The sequence below is a fragment of the Poromitra crassiceps genome (genome assembly GCF_964638095.1).
Source record: "Poromitra crassiceps genome assembly, contig: HAP1_SCAFFOLD_69, whole genome shotgun sequence".
In the NCBI taxonomy this organism is placed as follows: domain Eukaryota; kingdom Metazoa; phylum Chordata; class Actinopteri; order Beryciformes; family Melamphaidae; genus Poromitra; species Poromitra crassiceps.
Genome location: NW_028152254.1, coordinates 36,479 through 56,599, shown reverse-complemented (window position 1 = coordinate 56,599; position 20,121 = coordinate 36,479). Strand labels below are relative to the sequence as shown.

The 20,121-nt window shown below is 45.0% G+C and overlaps 1 protein-coding gene across 1 annotated transcript; it reads left to right on the top strand.

The window, feature by feature from the left end:
- Positions 1 to 3,196: 3,196 nt before the first annotated feature.
- LOC310800778 (protein NLRC3-like) lies at positions 3,197 to 18,473 on the top strand (the record flags this gene model as incomplete). The annotated part of the gene is made up of 2 exons (XM_083664702.1): positions 3,197 to 3,449; positions 16,618 to 18,473. The coding sequence occupies 2 exons, from the start codon at positions 3,197 to 3,199 to the stop codon at positions 18,471 to 18,473; spliced, it is 2,109 nt and encodes a 702-aa protein (XP_083520828.1).
- Between the last annotated feature and the right edge of the window lie 1,648 nt (positions 18,474 to 20,121).

The following is a 20,121-nucleotide window of genomic DNA, read 5'->3' as shown; positions in this document are numbered from 1 at the left end:
TGAGTGGGTGGGTTGAGTCTTTGATTATTTTCATAGCCCTCTTGAGGCAGCTCCCGTACCAGGAGGTGAAGCAGCCGCTCAACAGGCTCTCGATGGTGCCTCTGTAGAAGTCTATGAATATCTTGGGTCTCAGGCTGATCCTCTTTAGTCGCCTGAGGCCGTGCAGGCGTTGTTGGGCCTTTTTGGCAACAGAGGTGGTGTGGCTGGTCCAGGTTAGGTCCCGGTGGATGTTGACACCTATAGGTACTTGAAGCTGTCCACTCTCTCTACCTCTGTGCTGTAGATGGTGACCGGGCGGTGGTCCCCCCCCCCTCCTGTAGTCTATAATAACCTCCTTGGTTTTGGCCACGTTCAGGGAGAGGTGGCTGTCCTGGCACCACTGTTCCAGGACAGCCACCTCTTTCCTGTAGGCTGTTTCATCGCCGTTGGAGATCAGCCCCACCACTGCTGTGTCATCCGCAAACTTCACGATGGTGTTTGAGGTTTGGGTTGCCACACAGTCGTGGGTGTACAGGTCGTATACCAGTAGGTGCTGGAGACACAGCCCTGCACCACTCCTATACTGATGGTCAGTGTGGAGGAGGTGCGGTCATCTGCGTTCAGTACCTTCTAATTCTAATACATCAGATCGGCAATTAGGCCCCGCCCCCTTTTAGGGCGAAAAACACAAGCCTCTCCCCGTTGACTTTAATGTAAAAGCACTACCCCAGAAAATTATAGAAAAATAACAGAATCAATCTCGTTTATTAATGACCCCAAAACACCATGACATGACAATATATTACAACTCGCCTGGCCATAGAATGGGCAAGATACATCGGAAATATTACCTTGACCTAAAATCATGTGACTCATGTCACTATTTACATTACAGCCCCGGCTGGTCGTCATAGCGACCGCACACCTGCCCTCCGCCCATAGCCAAAGCAGGCTTAAATCCATACACGGACCTTTTAAACTGGTTAGGAAATCCTGTGGCCTCTATATCATATGACCTACATGGGCAATGAGACCATCGGCCAGGAGAATGGATATCAATTTGTTGTTATTTATCCTACATGCATACGCTACGTGCAGAAGGGAAGCCAAGCCACCACCCCGGCTTGCGCTGGGCGGGGGATGGGAGTTACGCTACGGGGAGAAGGGAAGTGGTAGAGATGTAACGGTATGAAAATTTCGCATCACGATTATTGTGACCAAAATTATCACGGTTATCGTATTATCACGGTATTCGTAAAAAAATTATGAAAATGTTCAAAAAGAACTGAGACTCACTGAAATCATTTTACAACATTTTATATTAACAACTCAGAGCGAAAAAGGATTGATACATGCACTGAAATCATTTCTCCAAGGCTGCACATTTGGAGACTGTTGCCAACTTTGATTGATGATGGACAGTATTTACCATGTTTTTCAAAGCACTGTAATTACGGTAATCACGGTACCACGGTTTTAATGATAATGCAATTTTGAAACGGTATGGTTATCGTAAAGAATTTTATCATGGTTATCATTAAAACCGGTTATCATTACATCCCTAGCTACCACCAGGCAAGACCGCAGCTTCACTAAACCCCCACCTCCGGCCTAGCGGAGCCGACGTTACACACAACTACAAGGGGTTCCAGAGCAGCGGGATTTTTCTCTCTCAAAACAATTGAAAACCGTCATGTTAAGGCTGAGCAAGGAGAGCGATTTTATTTCACCAGAGCCGGAGGCAGCAACACAAAAGACTGATGGAAATAACAGAAGAGAATTGGCGGACACCGTGGTGGTGAGTAGCTCAGAGACTGGTCATGAGTTACATGATTTTAGATGGGTCAAAGTAATATTTCCGATGTATCTTGCTTATTCTATGGCCAGGCGAGTTGTAATATATTGTCATGTCATGGTGTTTTGGGGTAATTAATAAACAAGATATATTCTGTTATTTTTCTATATTTTTTCTTGGTTGTGCTATTTTACATTGAAATCAACGGGGAGAGCCTTGTGTTTTCCCCCTAAAAGGGGGCGGGAACATGGCGCCTACAAAATGACGTATTGCTGATCTGACCTATATCCAGTCACATATCGCTGTGTTCACGCCTAGTTCTTTAAGTTTCCTGACCAGCCTGGAGGGCACGATGGTGTTGAGCGCTGAGCTGTAGTCCACAAACAACGTTCTTAGGTAGGTGTCCTTTCCCTTCAGGTGGGAGAGGGCCGTGTGTAGCACAAGGGCTACGGCGTCTGCTATGCTCCTGTTGGTACGGTATGTGAATTGCAGGGGGTCGTGGGGGGAGGGGAGGAGCAGGGGGCGGATGCATCTAGTGAAAAAAATCCTTCAGCTTTGAGTGACCTTCACAAGTCTGTCTGACAGCGCGTGGAGCTCGGGGCAAAGCTGCTCGTTGCAGCGCTTTGACGCACCAGGCTGGAGCTGTTTTATGGAGCTTTTTCCTGAAGGGAGATTGTTGCTTTTCGCTGCTTACTGGTTTTGGTGGACAATAACCGTTGTTTCTGGGCAAATCTATCACATGACGGTGAAAACACAGATTGATGTGATATCACGTCAACGGCGGGGAAAGAGTTAATGGTACAAGTTATCAGACACGCTCGCAGTCACACATCAGATTGTTTATTCCACGTGTGAAAAGTGAATCAGCAAAGACTGCTTTTTCCTTTTACGCTCCTGATAAATGGAACAGGCTCACGGCCTGCTAAAACTGGAGTGATTTGTCTCTATAGAGTCGTTCAGAGTACTTGAAGATATGTTACATAAGGATTGATCTTGTTTTTCTTCATGTTTTTTATCTTGTTTTGTACTGTAATTTTGTATTTTCTATTTTGTGTTGTTGAAATGTCTAAATGCACTGTAACAGGGCGTCCTTGTAAATGAGAGCTTGCTCTCAAGGGCCTTCCCTGTATAAAGGTAAAATAAAATCAAATAAAATAAAGTATATATATATATATATATATATATATATATATATTTTTTTTGGTGGTCATGAGATGATTTGGGAAATAAACTAGTCTCTTATGCAAATTTGTCACATTTATCATGTCCTCTAAAGGAGGTCACATGACCTCTCTTCAGTTTTAAGTGGTCATCAGCCAAAAAGCCACCAGGACACCCCATGAGTGAAGAAATTACATAACTGTCCTTTGAGTTGAACATATCCTCTAATTTGCAGGGAGCAACAAGGATCATCCTTGAAGGATGGCAGCCATTAAGCTACTAAAGGTATTGGAGGGTTTGGACGATGACGAGTTCAAGAAGTTCAAGTGGTTCCTGCAGCAGGCGGACTTTCTGGAAGGCTTCCCAGTCATCCCAAAGAGCCGACTATGTAATGCAGACAGGCTGGATACAGTGGATCTGATGGTCCAGACCTACCATGAAAACTCTCTGGAGGTGACCAAGAGAGTTTTGAGGAAGATGCAGAAGAATGATCTAGTGCAGAGTTTGTCAGAAGGTAAGTCATAGGAAGAGAAAAGTGCGGACAGGTGACAAATGCGTCACATGCGTAAATTATACTATATTATAGGAACAATAGCATTAACTGTTAGCCTATCTTGCTTGCAGATAGATGTGTGAGGAGGGAGTCCCCTAACAGCAGATATATGTGTGAGGAGGGAGTTCCCTAACAGCAGATAGATGTGTGAGGAGGGAGTCTATTTTCGGAGCGCTCCGTTTTTGTGCGGCGGTTCCCAGCGCGACACGGAAATGCCAAACCGGACTGCAGGGAAAGGTTTGGCCCTTCGGAGTCGGGTGCTGCCTTTCTGGCGGCTAATCGTGTGGAGAAACTATACAGCAGAGACAGAGGGGCTGAGTTGTGGGCGCGGATTGACTGCTGTTCGCAGCCAACGTCAGATTGCAGCCAGAGCAATCTATATGGCTCTGGCTGCAGGATGAGCGGTTTCTTTTTCATCACGGGGCTTTTTCCTGCTGTTTTCCGGACCTTCCTCTAATCTGGAGAGCACTGTCGCCACCTAATGGGTCTGTAAAATAGGTTATACACATCCAATAGCTACAATATTTGTACAGGAGATGCAGAAGGCTTTGATCCACGTCCCACCGTCAAAAAACGCATTTGACGTCGATCGACGTCCTTGGCACTCTACGTCACTATTTACTTTGACGTCGATCGACGTCCTTGGCACTCAATGAGTTAAGTACCGCAGGACCCCGCCTTTTGTTATAGCAGGCGGGAGCGGGCGGTAATAACGTGGCTTGCAGGCGGTCAATGACACACATGTTGTGGGAGCAGGCGGTAATGGTCAGAAATCCAGCGGGACCGGGCAGGAGCGGGATTTAAAAAACAGTCCCACTGCACTCATCTACTCTACAGTCCAAATCGCCATTTGAGGCAAATTGGAAGAAATTCCGTCAAGGCGCTCGTGAGATGTTGCGTTACAGAGCTTGAAAATTGGGTGTGTGAGGTCACAGTGACCTTGAACTTTGACCACCAAAATGTCCTTGAGTCCAAGTGGACGTTTGAGGCAAATTCGAAGAAACTCAAGATATTCCTGAGATATTGCGTTAACAAGCTTGAAAATGGCATTCGAGAGGTCACAGTGACCTTGACCTTTGACCTTTGATAACCAAAATGGAATCAGTTCATCCTTGCGTCCAAGTCGATGTTTGAGCTAAATCAGAAGAAATTCTATCAAGCCGTTCTTGAGATATTGCGTTAACGAACTTCACAGGTCACAGTGACATTGACATTGACCTTTGACCACAAAAATCTAATCAGATCATCCTTGAGTCCAAGTCGATGTTTGAGGCAAATTTGATGAAATTCCGTCAAGGCATTCCTGAGATATCGCGTTAACAAGCTTGAAAATGGCGTTCGAGAGGTCACTGTGACGCAGTGGCGCAGGCCCTATAACAGGGTTTGTCCTAGGGCTGGGCGATATGACCTCTAAAGAATATCTCGATATTTTTCGGCTATATCGCGATACACAATATATATCTAGATATTTTGAAATCTCTCATAAATGCTCGATTCACCCTTCATACACATTTTGACCAATGGATTTCCATGACTTTAAACCAAATTTCCATGACCAAACATTTTGTAAAGTCTCAGTGTATACATGAAAAAGTCAGTGAGTAAAACTATTCTATGTAATGTAACTACTAACAGATGACAATAATTGAAAAACTAACATGGTCATTCAGTACTAAAACATGTTACTAGCCCCAACACTGACGACAACAAAGACCTTGAGTAGGGCTGGGCGATATGGACCAAAAATCATATCTCAGTATTTTTAGGCTGAATGGTAAAATATGATAGGCTTATATCTTGGTATTTTCAACTAAGTGGGCTAGATTTTCAATTGTCAATTGGGCTGGGCGATATGGACTCTTACAAGATATATTTACACAATGTGATTTTTGATAAACAATCATCAGTGAATAAAGATATAATGAATAACGTTAAGTGGGTAAAGGCAAATAATAGAAGAGCTAGAACAGTCTGGTAAGCTCAGAAAATGACTTAACTTTATCTAAACAAACAAAATCTAAAACGAGATCTAGGTCTCATCTAGTCACAATATGTCACAAAAGTCACAAAATGTCTATTTTATCCTCTTTTTTATGTTTTCTTATGTCATCCATTTTATGTGAAGCAATTTGAACTGCATCTGTGTATGAAATGTGCTATACAAATACATTTGACTTGACTTGACTTGACAATATTGGCCAGACCTAACCTTGAGTGCCATGCAGAAACGCTGAGATAATTTGCAAAAAAACATTATTATAGTTGATTAGCAATCTGTTTCTTTAAATGGTGTAGTGATGATAAATTAGTTCGTTTTGAGACACGTGCGCGCACACACATGCACCTCGCTGATGTGTTGACTTGACTGACTGGGGTTGACTTTATTATGGAGCCGACGGGTTTGGTGCATGTTTTGCAGATAACCGTTGTTTGTTCAACATCGTCCTTGCGATACCCAAACCACTGCCAGATGATGGATCCAGTGCTGTTTCTTTTTGCAACAAATTTGTCTGCCTCGGCTCCATTTTCCATACCCATTCTCTACTACTGGCTCTCAGGTTCTTGCTCTCATCTCTCGTCCTCCACGTTTGGCATAACCACGGTGGGTTTCGTAATACGCTGTCTTGATGGCATCTCTTCTGGTTGAGTGTCTGTGACGTCGCGTAGCGCGGGCGAGTGTCTGTGACGAGGTTTGACGCGTTTGACATATGCATGTGATTCCCCCTCCCTTCCTGTTTGTCCGCTACAATTTGCATACCGCCCCAACAGGAGCACGTGCTCCACACCGCCCTGTCCCACCTGGAGGGGAAGGACACCGATGTAAGAATGCTGTTCATGGACTACAGCTCAGCATTCAACACCATAGTACCCTCCAGGCTGGTACACAAGCTCAAGGATCTGGGACTAAACACAGCAATGTGCGACTGGATCCTGGATTTCCTGACAGACCGCCGCCAGGTGGTGAGGGTGGGCAACCTCACCTCCTCCCCACTGACCATCAGCATAGGAGCGCCCCAGGGGTGCGTCTCCAGCCCCTTCTGGTACGACCTCTACACCCACGACTGCGTGGCGACTCAAACTTCGAACACCATCGTGAAGTTTGCAGACGACACAGCAGTCGTGGGGCTGATCTCGGGGGGCGACGAGACGGCCTACAGAGAGGAGGTGGGGGCCCTGGAACAATGGTGCCAGGACAACCACCTCTCTCTGAACGTCTCCCAAGACCAAGGAGATCATTGTAGACTACAGGAGGGGGGGGGGGGGGGCACACCCCCCCCCAATCACCATCAACGGCACAGTGGTGGAAAGGGTGGACAGCTTCAAGTACCTGGGAGTCAACATCCACCAGGACCTGACTTGGGCCGGCCACACCGCCACTGTTGTCAATAAGGCCCAACAGCGAATACACGGACTCAGGCGCCTGAAGAAATTTGGGCTAAGGCCAGAAATCCTTACGGACTTCTACAGAGGCACCATTGAAAGCCTGCTGACTGGCTGCTTCACCACCTGGTACGGGAACTGTACCACCATGGACCGCAGGGCGCTACGGAGAGTGAGACGCGCGGCCCAGCACGTAACAGGACGTGAGTTGCCAGAACTGCATGAACTGTATAAACAGCGGTGCCTCAGGAGGTCCCTGAAGATCATCAAAGACACAAACCATCCCCACAACAGCCTGTTCTCCCTGTTACCCTCAGGGAGAAGATACAGGGTTCCAAAAGCACGCACAAATCGCTTGAGGAACAGTTTCTTCCCGCAGGCCACGAGACTCCTTAACATACACAAATAGTGTAGTAGCCGTACTGTACCGTACTGTAGCTGCTACCATTACGTATGCCTAATGTTTAATTGTATGTTTAATAAGGAATATGCTATTTGCACCTGTATGTCAAATACGCCGAATTTAAAACGCCAAGTTTAATTGTATGTTTAATAAGGAATATGCTATTTGCACCCGTATGTCAAATACGCCGAATTTAAAATGTTTAAGCACGACTAAAGTATGCACATGACATGTGCACCTATGTGCAGTGAATATGCCAGTCTCTGACTTGTCTTATCACTATACTTGCCTTATTGCTTGTCGTGCCTCTTGTTGTTTTTGCACTCATATGCCCTGTTATATTTGTACTATGTTGTAAACGGAGTCCACAGCACAAGAATTTCACACGTGATACTTGTACCATGGAGTGACAATAAAAATCTTGAATCTTGAATCTTGAATCTTGAGTGCGAGAGGGAGAGCTCACAAGAGGAAACCTGAAGCGAGTCATGCCGGCGGCTTAATTTATAAACATTGCGTGACAATTATACTCGAATGTTCACGATATAGTCATTTACTACAATTCACGTGGCACAAGCCGAGATACATCGAGTATATTCGATATATCGCCAGCCCTAGTTTGTCCACCCAATTTACAAGCCCATTTGGGAGACCATTTGTTCGCGTAACACGTCAGAACGGAGCACTTTGGCAGAGGAGGAAATGGGAGATGTCTAAAAAATACAGAGAGAGGTAAACACTGCGCATGTGCTTATATTACCGAGATTATTAATGATACAAAGTGGGTTGATTACCGGTAAAGCCATCCTTTAAGGCAGGGGTATTCAATTAAAATTCAAAGTGGTCCAGTTAGAGAAAATTTCCTCGAGCAAGGGTCCGTAACATCGCAACGTCTAACTTTTGTGACTATTCAGTGCCATATTAACATCTGCATGTAGTCAACAACTGACTGTTAAATCAAATAAAGTAATTCAGTATTTCAACAATGTTTATTTTCAGAAAAAATATATTTGAAAATAAAAAATAAAATATTTTCAGTTTTCACATTTAACGGATATTACATGCACTGCGGCTGCCCACTGCTCCTAGTTCTAGGAAGGTTCCTAGTAGAGGATGGGTCAAATGCAGAGGATGAATTTACCCATGGGGATAACTTAAGTTCACTTAAAAATAAATACACGTTATTTTCTCTTTCAAGTAAAATAAGGGCTGCATTGAAAAAGTAAAATACATAGCAAAGAGCCTAATTTTAGAAAAATGAAATAAAAAGTGTACCGTGAGTTCCCTTTTTCTTCTTTTAATTAACTGCAGTTGACATTTTAACAGTATCAACTGTCTCAAACTATCTGAGCACATTTTAACAATCCCTCCACTTTCTCTTGTTCAATGAGAGAAGTGTAGCCCAGCTAGCCCAGCCTGGTAGAATCATCCTGATAATGTTATCTCACTAAAACATGTTTTCCCACGCTAGACTCTGCTGGTGCATCATAGTGTTCGTGTTTAATAGTTGTTATTGAGTCTATTTCTGCAAGAACTGCACTTATGGCTGTTTTCCTCATTGATCTTTCTGGAAATGGGAGACATAATTACTGTCCGCAATTTTTTTTTCTCCCAGGATGGCCAAGGCATGACCCGCCCAGGCGAGCCAGAAGTCATCTCCCAAGCATTATTACTATAACTAGATAGGCTATTAGTGGTGTGTTTGCTGGACAGCTAACATTCATACTTTATTAAAATGACTATGCAGCCAGTCAGTTAGTTTCTGCTGAGGATATAAGGGTCATCTAAGCATTCATTTGTTCATAACGTGAGCAGCATGTGCAAAATAATCATTAAATCAACAAGCATGAGATGGCAGATGGCAGCATATAGAATCAAAAGGTTATGTGTGAGATCTTACTTTATTATATTAAATGTTACAATTGCAAAACCTATAACAGTTATTTAGGCCTACTTAGCCTATTGCGCAGGCATATGAATGTGTATTTTTTTCTTGTCATTCTAAATTTCATCACCTCGTTTCCTCTGATTAATATTTAAATTCAAATACATGTCATTCTTGTGTTACAATGAGCTGAATTATTTCCCTGTAAATAACCCTGTTTTATATCACCCTTGATCAATTCTCTGTCTATAGGCTACATACGTGCACTGCCAAGAGTAGCGGCAGTGCTATAAACCATAGATATGACTATATTAAAAACATAAACACACTGGTGTCTTTCATGCAGGCTAGCAAGCGTAACTGCTGTCTGTCGGAGTCTGACCCACTGAGTCTGACGGTCTGACCACAGACTGTAGAAAGAGATGTAATGCAGGATAGCCAAGCGAATGTGTTTGGATGGAAGTTTGACGCTAGGCCAATCAGAGGCAGAGAGGGGCGGGTTATGCCTTCGCCATCATCCGAAAAAATATATAGCTTCCTGTCCTTGCAGCAGCTGAGCGGCGGCCCTGATTGGCTGAGTAGCACCACATGAGTTGCCAGTGGCGACCCTGATTGGCTGAGTAGCATCACATGCGATTATCAATGCCTGCAATTGGTCTGTGATGTGAGGCTGGTGAACTAGTACCGTGAAGTCTAGAAACGCTGCACCAGTTAAAATTGAAACGCTCCGTCAAACTTTAATAATTCTCAATGATTTATATGTCTGGGTCCGGACCTGAATAACGTTTAACTTTACAAGGATTATGCATATTAAGCATATTTTAATTCTCAGAATAACAATTATTAGTTTTATTAAAGGGCCCATATTTTGCTAATATAATGTATTATTATTTTATTGTTGGCCTCCACTAGAGTAGCTTATTGCATCATTCATAGTTAAAAAAAACTCATTGTTTATCTTGTACTGGCTCTCACGACCCCCTTCAGTTCACCCTCTGTGTGAAACACTCTGTTTTAGTCTTCTTCTGCGTTTTGCTGCGGCATGGAGTCTTCTTCTGTGTTTTCCTGTGGCAGGGAATAAACCCGCTCGTCATTTCCAGTCTTCCTCCTTCCTACATGTTATAGTCAGACACAAAGCTACAATATCTGTCGTCTGTCTGTCTGTCTGTCTATCTATCTACATAGATGATAGACAGACAGACGGACAGAGAGGCAGACAGACAGACAGAAAGACAGATAGATAGATAGATAGATAGATAGATAGATAGATAGATAGATAGATAGATAGATAGATAGTCATGCATAACAGAAACAGCGATCTCTGCTTTGGCTACTGAATTTGGTAGTTGTAAAACAATTATATCAACGAGCAACGGATTGGGGGTGGGAGAGGTAGGTTTAGGGTTAGGGTCTGGGGGAGGTTAGGTTTAGGCGTGGGGGCTGGGAGAGCTTAGCTCCAGCCGGCCCACTGACATGCTGCACGCAGCCTCGCTCAGCTGGTTCTGCTTGTGGGCTATCGGCATTGCGGGCTGTCCGCACATCATTTAACCTGAAGTTGGTCCAATGATGGTCCAATGAAGGTCCCCGGGTGCTGGAAAGAAATAGCGACCACTGCTCCTGGCCTGCCCCCTGGAGGAAAGGACAAGCCTGGATGGGTCAAATGCAGAGGACATATTTCACCGGCCACCGTCAGCATGTGTGTGTGTAGTGGCCGCATGCATGCTTGTAGTGTGTTCGTGTGACAATAAAGACAGGCTGCCGTCTGAAATCGTGTTTTTAACACTTTGAGTGCCACGGCCCTTGGGCAAAAGGTTGCTTGCTGTGCCACATAGGCCGCAATGCATTTTAAAACAGTTTTTTTCTACGAGCTGAGATAATGAGCCTTTTGTGAAATTAAACATTTCAAGCACATCACTGACTCTGAAGCTAATTTTCTGATGTCTGGGTCTGTCTGGGTGAAGTGTATGCTGCTCTGCGTGCCCCACCTCCCCCCCTCCCCCTCCCCCCCCCCCCCCTCTGCTCTGCTCGGCTGTTTGCTTTGCGTGTGCTCAGCACTGAAAAAGTCCGCTAGATCCAGCTTTTTTACAGCCGCGTGTACCAGCTCTCATGCTTCCAGTTGAGAATAATAACAAATCCACGGCTGATCATGCGAATGGGCTGTTGCAGCGCACACGGAGGTGCTCAATTGTGATAGCAGATTGGCTGCTGCAGGGGCACAGCTAAACGTTATGCTTCAATGAAGCAGCTGCATACGGACGGATGCGATGCGATTTCCTTTTCCCCAACGACTTCTTCTGTGTTTTACTCCACGTTCTCTCATCTGGAGAGCGCTGTCGCCACCTAAGGGTTCTGTAAAATAGGTTAGACACATTCAATAGCTCTCATATTGTAAGAGGCGATGTAAGAAGCTGAGATGGACACCCCCCCGTCAAAAAAACAATTTCGAGTTATTGACGCCATTTGGCGTCGCTGGCACTCTACGGTAAATTTCTAATGACGCCATATGGCGTCGCTGGCACTCAATGTGTTAACCCGCAACAACAGCTAACGTAGTTAGCTAGTTAGCTAACTTCCCAAATGCTTGTGACTAATAGTTGGGCCTCTCCTAGCAAACGCTACACGGACCAAACAAAAATGAGGACTTGGAGAAGTCAGCAAGTTGGACTAATGTTACAAGTTCTGAACATGTGTGCCTTTGTCATTCCAGCTATTATGTTCATATGTTAGATGAAAGGCAGATGTGCTAGGCTATATATAGGAAGCGCTAACGTTACTTAGCGCTTCCTAGCACAGCAGGTTGGTCCGCAGTACAACCGATGGAATGAGACACATATTTTCAGAACTTACCACTTCAGTCCTACATCCTTGCTCACTTCCAAGTCGTCTCCTTGCTTTTGCGGTCCTGAATCTGTTGTGAGGAATGTGTGAAGAGGGAGTCCCCTAACAGCAGATAGATGTGTGAGGAGGGAGTCCCCTAACCGTAAACTTCATGACAGCAGGTCAATGGTTCACGTTTAATTAAACTGAACACATACATGGGTCTGCACAGAGGAACACAGTTTGTGTCACTTAAGGCAGTTACACACCAAGAGCGACGCAAATAAACATTAGGACAATTCAGAATCATTCGCAGGCGGAAACAAGATATGATTTTGTGGTTAAATAGATTCTAAACAAACCATCGCAACATGAAAAAAAGTCAACATCAAGCAGTGATGCCTTGTGAGGAGAGGAGAGAGCATGGATAGTTCACTGCTTGGTACAGGAGCTGAAACCATGGCTGCTTTCACACCTACTTCAGGACGTCTGTGGGACAGTTTGACCTCAGAGAGACGACTGTCCCAGAGCAGAGGCTAGTGGCCCTATCTTCCCAATGGCGGTAATTTTGCGTTAGCGCCCGCTTTGCGCTGGAATAGCGCACGCAAAGCCCTAATTGTGGGCGTGTCGGCCCGCTGCGCTTCACGTCATCTCGGCGAAATGCTCCATAGGGGTGTTTATGCCCATAAAGGATTCACAAATTGAGATCACTCCCCTTAAAAGCCACACCTTCACCGCCATCACATCACCACCTTATTTCTTGCTGAGAGCAAGCAGAGAAACAGTGAGAGAGAGAGAGAGAAAAGAGAGAGGGGGAGAGAGCGAGAGAGAGAGGGAGGGGAGGGGAGAACGAGAGAGGGAAGAGAGAGAGGGCTGCTGCGCAATTACGCAGTGATGTCCCAAGGTGTGCGCTTACTGTAATTAGATGTTTCATTCATATAGGCTATATATTTTTATGCTTTCGCCGGCGATAGCCAGGCCGGAGGCATTATGGATCCGGGTTGTCCGTCCGTACGTACGGACGGACGTACACGTCCGTACGATGTTTGTTAACGCGATAACTGATGAAAGCCTTGACGGAATTTCATCAAAGTTTCCTCACACATCGAGTTAGACTCAAGGATGATCTGATTAGATTTTGATGGTCAAAGGTCAAAGGTCAAGGTCACTGTGACCTCTCGAACACCATTTTCAAGCTTGTTAACGCGATATCTCAGGAATGCCTTGACGGAATTTAATCAAACTTGTCTCAAACATCGACTGGGACTCAAGGATGAACTGATTAGATTTTCGTGGTCAAAGGTCAAGGTCACTGTGACCTCACGGATGCCATTCCCAAGTTTGTTAAAGCGATATCTCAAGAACGGCTTGATGGAATTTCTGCCAATTTGGCTCAAACGTCGACTTGGGCGCAAGGATGAAAGGATTACATTTTGGTGGTCAAAGGTCAAGGTCACTGTGACCTCTCCAATGCCATTTTCAAGCTTGTTAACGCCATATCTCAGGAATGCCTTGACAGAATGTCATCAAATTTGCCTCAAACATTAACTTGGCCTCAAGGATGAACTCATTACATTTTGGTGGTCAAACTTCAAGGTCACTGTGACCTCACGAACGCCATTCCCAAGTTGGTTAATGCAATATTTTAAGAACGGCTTGATAGAATTTCTTCTGATTTGGCTCAAACATCGACTTGTAATTAAGGATGGAACTGATTCCATTATGGTTATCAGAGGTCAAGGTCAATGTGACCTCTCGAATGCCATTTTCAAGCTTGTTAACGTGATATCTCAGGAATGTCTTGATGGAATTTCTTTGAATTTGCCTCAAGCTTCCACTTGGACTCAAGGATGAACTGATTACATTTTGGTGGTCAAAGTTCAAGGTCACTGTGACCTCACACACCCAATTTCCAAGCTCTGTAACGCAACATCACAGGAGCGCCTTGACGGAATTTCTTCCAATTTGACCCAAATGGCAATTTGGACTCAAGAATGAACTAATGGCGGAGGCATAAGTCCGCGTTGCGGTCGTTCTAGTTACAATAATAATAATAATAATGGATTGGATTTATATAGCACCTTTCTAGATACTCAAAGTGCTTCACATATCAGGGGAGGGAGGGGAGGGAACACAACTCATCCACCACCGATCTGTAGCATCCACCTGGGTGATGTGCTGCAGCCAGTTTGTGCCAGAATGCTCACCACACATCAGCATCACAGTGGAGAGTTGAGGACTGAATGTACCAATTAAGTAACAAGGGATGATTAGGAGGCCATGATGGAAGGAAGGCCTGTGTGGGAATTGAGCCAGGGCACCGGAGTTACACCCCTCAGGGCACCGGGGTTACACCCGTCAGGGCACCGGGGTTACACCCCTCAGGGCACCGGGGGTTACACCCCTCAGGGCACCGGGGGTTACACCCCTCAGGGCACCGGGGTTACACCCCTCAGGGCCCCGGGGTTACACCCCTACTCTTGCGAAGAGTGCCGATGGGATGTTTAATGACCACAGAGAGTCAGGACCTCGGTTTAACGTTATATTCAAAGGACGGTGCTCACTCACAAGACCCTGTCTCTGCCCTGGAGCATTGGGTAGATTATTCATTAGATCAGATTATTCATCAGACCAGAGGGGAAGAGCACCTCCTACTGGTCCTCCAACACCACTTTCCACCTATTTCCTCGCTAATTGTACTTCGCCAATTAGTCCCCCTGCTGCCCTGGTCGCTGCTCCTCTGCTGATCTCGGGAGAGCTGAGACTAGCACCATGCTTCCTCCGAAACATGAGCTGTAGCCAGCCACTTCTTTTCACCTGACAGCACCTCACCGGTAGGACGTAGCACGTGGGAGGATCACGCTATTCCAACCAGTTCCCTTCCCTCTGAACAGGCGTCCCGACCGACCAGAGGAGGCGCTGGTGCAGCGACCAGGACAATACCCCCAATCCGGCTTCACTCCCGCTAGTCTGGCTTGCCAGACTCTCCCAGCAAAGGGGCTGGGAGAGTCTGGCTGGGGACGCTTTCTATTGTGGACTAGAGGTGCTTTATTGCATAATCCACATCAATCGTTTTCAGCGTGTAGCAACGGGCTAGCCACTAGCGCTGCTGTTGTTTCAAAGGCAGCGGCCCAGGCATTTGAGCTCGGCAGATTCAACACGTACAGCAGCAGAGGCATACAGATTCGACACGGGGGCATGGAAAGGAAATCCAAATATGGTCGCAGCCGCAGTCAGAGCGGGTCGGAGCCAATGCAGAGCTTGTAGGGAGCGGAATGGGATTTCCATCCAGGACCGACTGAAATGGTCGGCACCAATGAGAGAGCACCAAGTCCATCATGCTGCTTCAACCCAGTCTGCAGGACTACCCTCCTGCAGACACCAGCCAATTGTGCCTGTATGGACACCGTACCAAGCTGGAGGTAACACGAGGATGCAAACGTGCAACGTGTTGGTAGGCAGGGATTTTACCCGGATGCCTTGATTTATTTGAATCAAGTTTGTAGGTGTGACCTGAGTCCTAGGTCCTGTGGTTATCAATACGCACAGACAAATATAACCAGCCTATTTAGCCGCCAATCTACTGTCGTCATCAGTCCACCATGGTATTGTGGCCTACACATTATTTTGCCTAGTCTATCTATGTACATTTTGTTTATGTTGCAAATGAAAACTCTCAAAAATCGACCTTGATCCAAAATTTTAACATCAATATGCATGGTTGCATTGACTGATTATATATGTTTGAAAAGTTTTATTGACGTGTGAATTAATTGCACAAAGTAATCGTGCTTGGTGTATATGAAAACTAAATGATGAATGTTCACTTCCTTCAGTATAAATGTAGAGTTGTGAGATGAATATGAGCTGTTGGCTAGTGTGAAATTCAAGCCCTTCTAAAGTTTCTCTCTCTGTCTCCGTTTCTGTCTGTCTGTCTGTCTGTCTGTCTGTCTGTCTGTCTGTCTGTCTGTCTCTCTCTGTTTCTGTCTGTCAGTGGATGTCAGTGATGTCGGGGAGCCTTCAGGGAGCAGAGGAGCTTCCTCCAGCAGTCAGACTGAAGGTAAAGCTGTTCTCTGGCTCCCCCTGGCTGCCATGTTGATTTTCTCACTGGCCATTTAGTGTGGCTGTTAAAATCAGGAAGGATTTTGTTAATATGTTGTTGTTGTTTTTGGTTACTTGAGTGATGTCACAGCTCCTGGAGCTGTATTGACAAACATTGTGAGAATCCTCTCAGTCTTAACTTTGCCTAAAACGTCTTAGCAAACAGTTATAGTTCAGCTAGTTCTCAGAGCAACCTTTTCTAATGTGATATTTCACAATGCAATCAAAACAGGTGGATGGAAACACAGTCTGTTCTGCCTGATATCACAACCTATGTCTTCCACTAAGGCTGCATGTCAACAGCTTCTTTTCACAATGATGCCAGATGCTTCTTTCTTATTTTAAAAATAAACATTGTATTAATGTTGACAGTGAGAACACGATTGTTATTTTTAAAACACCAACTTTTAGGGTGAAAAAAGCACTGAGGTTCAAATTACTTTTTGTCTCAAGCATCTGCTTATTGCTGCTACCTGCAAAATAACCGTATATACTTGTAATTGTGATTCAGTTTTTCATTATTGTTAATTTGCTCTACACAGATCTGCTGGTGAGAACAGAGCCTCCACAACTCATCACATGGTACCAACTAAAGCTCCAACTTAACTTTGAGGACAGTTTTGTGTGTCTACAAGAAGGATGGTTTGAGAAAAAGGATGAAAAACCTCTGGATGATATCTACACTAAGCTCTACTTCACAGACGGCCGTGTCATACACATCAACAGGCAGCATGAGGTCAGACAAATTGAGATAGCATCAAACAAGCCAGTGGGCACAGAGGAATCAATTGAACCAAGTGACATCTTCAAAACTTCTGTAAAGCAAAGATCTATAAGAACAGTGCTGACCAACGGGATTGCAGGAATTGGCAAAACATTCCTTGTGCGCAAGTTCATCCTGGACTGGGCTAAAAAAAGAAAAAATCAAGATGTTCATCTCATATTCCCCTTCACCTTCCGCCAGCTGAATTTATGGAAGGGAGAAAGTTTTAGTTTGGCAGAACTAATTCACGAATGCATCGGGGAAACCCAAGTCATCAAGGTGGAAGCTCTTAATTACATCTTCACAGAACTACAGAAGTCAGGAAACACCAGCTATGACAAGAGTAACTTCAAACTCCTGTTTGTGTTGGACGGTCTGGATGAGAGCCGCCTTCAACTAGACTTCAAAGCCAATGAAAAGCACTCTATTGATGTGACAGAGCCAATCACAGTGGATGTGCTGCTGACAGCCCTCATCAAGGGGAAACTGCTTCCCGCTGCTCGCCTCTGGATGACCACACGACCTGGAGCAGCCAATCAGATCCCTGGAGACTTTGTTGACAGAGTGACGGAGGTGAGAGGCTTCACTGACCCACACAAAGAGCATTACTTCAAGAATAGATTCAAGGAACAGGCCAGCAGAATCATCTCCCACATCAAGAATTCACGAAGCCTTGACATCATGTGCCACATCCCAGTCTTCTGCTGGATCACTGCTATAGTTCTGAAGGAGCGCTTAGAAACTGGTGAGACAGAAGACCTGCCCAAGACCCTGACTGAGATGTACACAGAATTCTTGGTGTTTCAGATCCATCAGACGGAAAAGAAGTATGCTGCAGAAAACAGCAATCGGTACATTCAGTCACTTGCAAAACTGGCTTTTCACCAGCTGGAGAAAGGCAACCTGATCTTCTATGAGAAGGACATACAAAAGTGTGGCATTAACTTTGATGAAGCCTCAGTGTACTCGGGAGTGTTCACACAGATCTTTAAAGAGGAGCGTGGACGGAAGAAGGGGACAGACAAGATGTTCAGCTTTGTCCATCTGAGCGTTCAGGAATTCCTGGCTGCTCTTCATGTCGTCCTGTCACTCATCAACAGTAAGAAGAATGTGATGCCCATGCCACAACTGACTTTCCAAAATCTGAGGATGTTTTTCAGCAAAACATCTGCAAAAAAGGTTCACAGGATTGCTATTGACAAGGCCTTACAGAGTCCAAATGGACACCTGGACTTGTTCCTCCGATTCCTCCTGGGACTTTCACTGGAGACCAATCAGGAGCACCTACAAAACCTGCTGACACAGACAGGAAGTGGCTCACAGACCAATAAGGAAACAGTCAAGTACATCAAGGAGAAGATACGGGAGAATCCCTCTCCAGAGAGAACCATCAATCTGTTCCACTGTCTGAATGAGCTGAATGACCGTTCTCTAGTGGATGAGATCCAACAGCACCTGAGATCAGAAACGCTCTCCACAGACAAACTCTCCCCTGCTCAGTGGTCGGCTCTCGTCTTCATCTTACTGACATCAGAAGAGAAGCTGGACGAGTTTGACCTGAAGAAATACTCTGCTTCAGAGGAGGCTCTTCTGAGGCTGCTGCCAGTGGTCAAAGCCTCCAATAAAGCTTTGTAGGTGACAATTAAACTGGATATATTAACTGTATTAAAATGTGATCTTAGTGATGTGAACGTTCACAATCACAACCACCAATCATTACATAATGTTAGGCAAACAACAGATGACTAAATTCGATCATAATCAAAGCTTCTACTCCGGTTTATTTATTTATTATTTCCTTTTTTTTCTTTTCTTTTTTTTGGGGGGGGGGGGGGGGGGGGGGGTCACACAAAAATAACTAGAACGACCGCACTGCGGATTTATGCCATTTCATTCTTAAGTCAAATCGCCATTTGAGGCAAATTGGAAGAAATTCCATCAAGGCGCTCCTGAGATGTTGCGTTAAAGAGCTTGGAAATTGGGTGTGTGAGGTTACAGTGACCTTGAACTTTGACCTTTAACCATCAAAATCTTATCAGTTCATCCTTGAGTCCAAGTTAATGTTTGAGGCAAATTTGATGAGACTCCGTCAAGGCATTCCTGAGATATCGCGTTAACAAGCTTGAAAATGGAGTTCGAGAGGTCACAGTGACCTTGGCCTTTGACCTTTGACCACCAAAATCAATCAGTTCATCCTTGAGTCTAGGTCGATGTTCGAGGTAAATTTGATGAAATTCCGTCAAGGCGTTCCTCAGATATTACGCTAACGAACATCGGGACGTACAGACGGACGGACAACCCGGATCCATAATGCCTCCGGCCTGGCTATCGCCGGCGGAGGCATACAAAGTCCAGTAGTGTTGTGCGTGTTCTCGGCTGTGACGATCCTGCTGGGGAACAAACAAAAATGTTGTAGGCTACTCACAGAGTTGAAAGCACTCTCAGCTCAGCACCATTCCTTCCAGGCTTCTCCTGACAAAACGCTCATCTGCTCCTCAACTGCTCAAAATAAAAACTCCATTAGTGTTGTGCGTGTTCTCGGCATGAAATGTTGTGAATTTAACGTTATACTAACAAACACGTTCCACGTGTTGATAATCCTAATGTGATGTGTATGTACATCCATGTGATAGACGGAGCCAACTTCAGTTTCACTACCAGTCAGTAATAACAAATCCATGTGACAGATTCACGTTAGTATCTGTGACTGCTGCTAATTCATAACATTATAAACAAATTAAAGGACTTGAATTCACTTGAACACTTGTAACGTTACTCACACTGGGTTAGAAAAGAAGTGTACGAAGATTCATGTTTACAACAGCTCTGCAGATCACAGCTCAACGTCAGGTGTGACTACTGGCTGGCTGTTGGGTGCATTTGTTTGTTCTCACGGGGCGTGCCGGTGTGAGTTCCCCGTGTTAAAAACAATGTTGGCCTGAATGACCCGCCCAGCCAGGAAACTAGAGACTGTCTCACAAAGCTTCACTCCACGTTAGATATTATGGAGAGAGAAAGAGAGAGGAGAGGAGGGAAAAAAAACAATAACAACAAAGCGTTGATTGCTGATTTGAGCATTGATTACCATGGCAATGATTCTAGCTTTGAAGCGTCGATTTTTTGGGTCAGCCCTACTAATTTTGTGCTATTCGGCATAGCACCACCTATACTGGCAAAAACAAAAAGCGCTTTATCAAAATCTGACGTGAGTACTAAATGGAAAACATTTTAAAGTTGTTTGCCTCCATCACTAATTCTCATGCAGACTGAGTGGCTGTCAGCT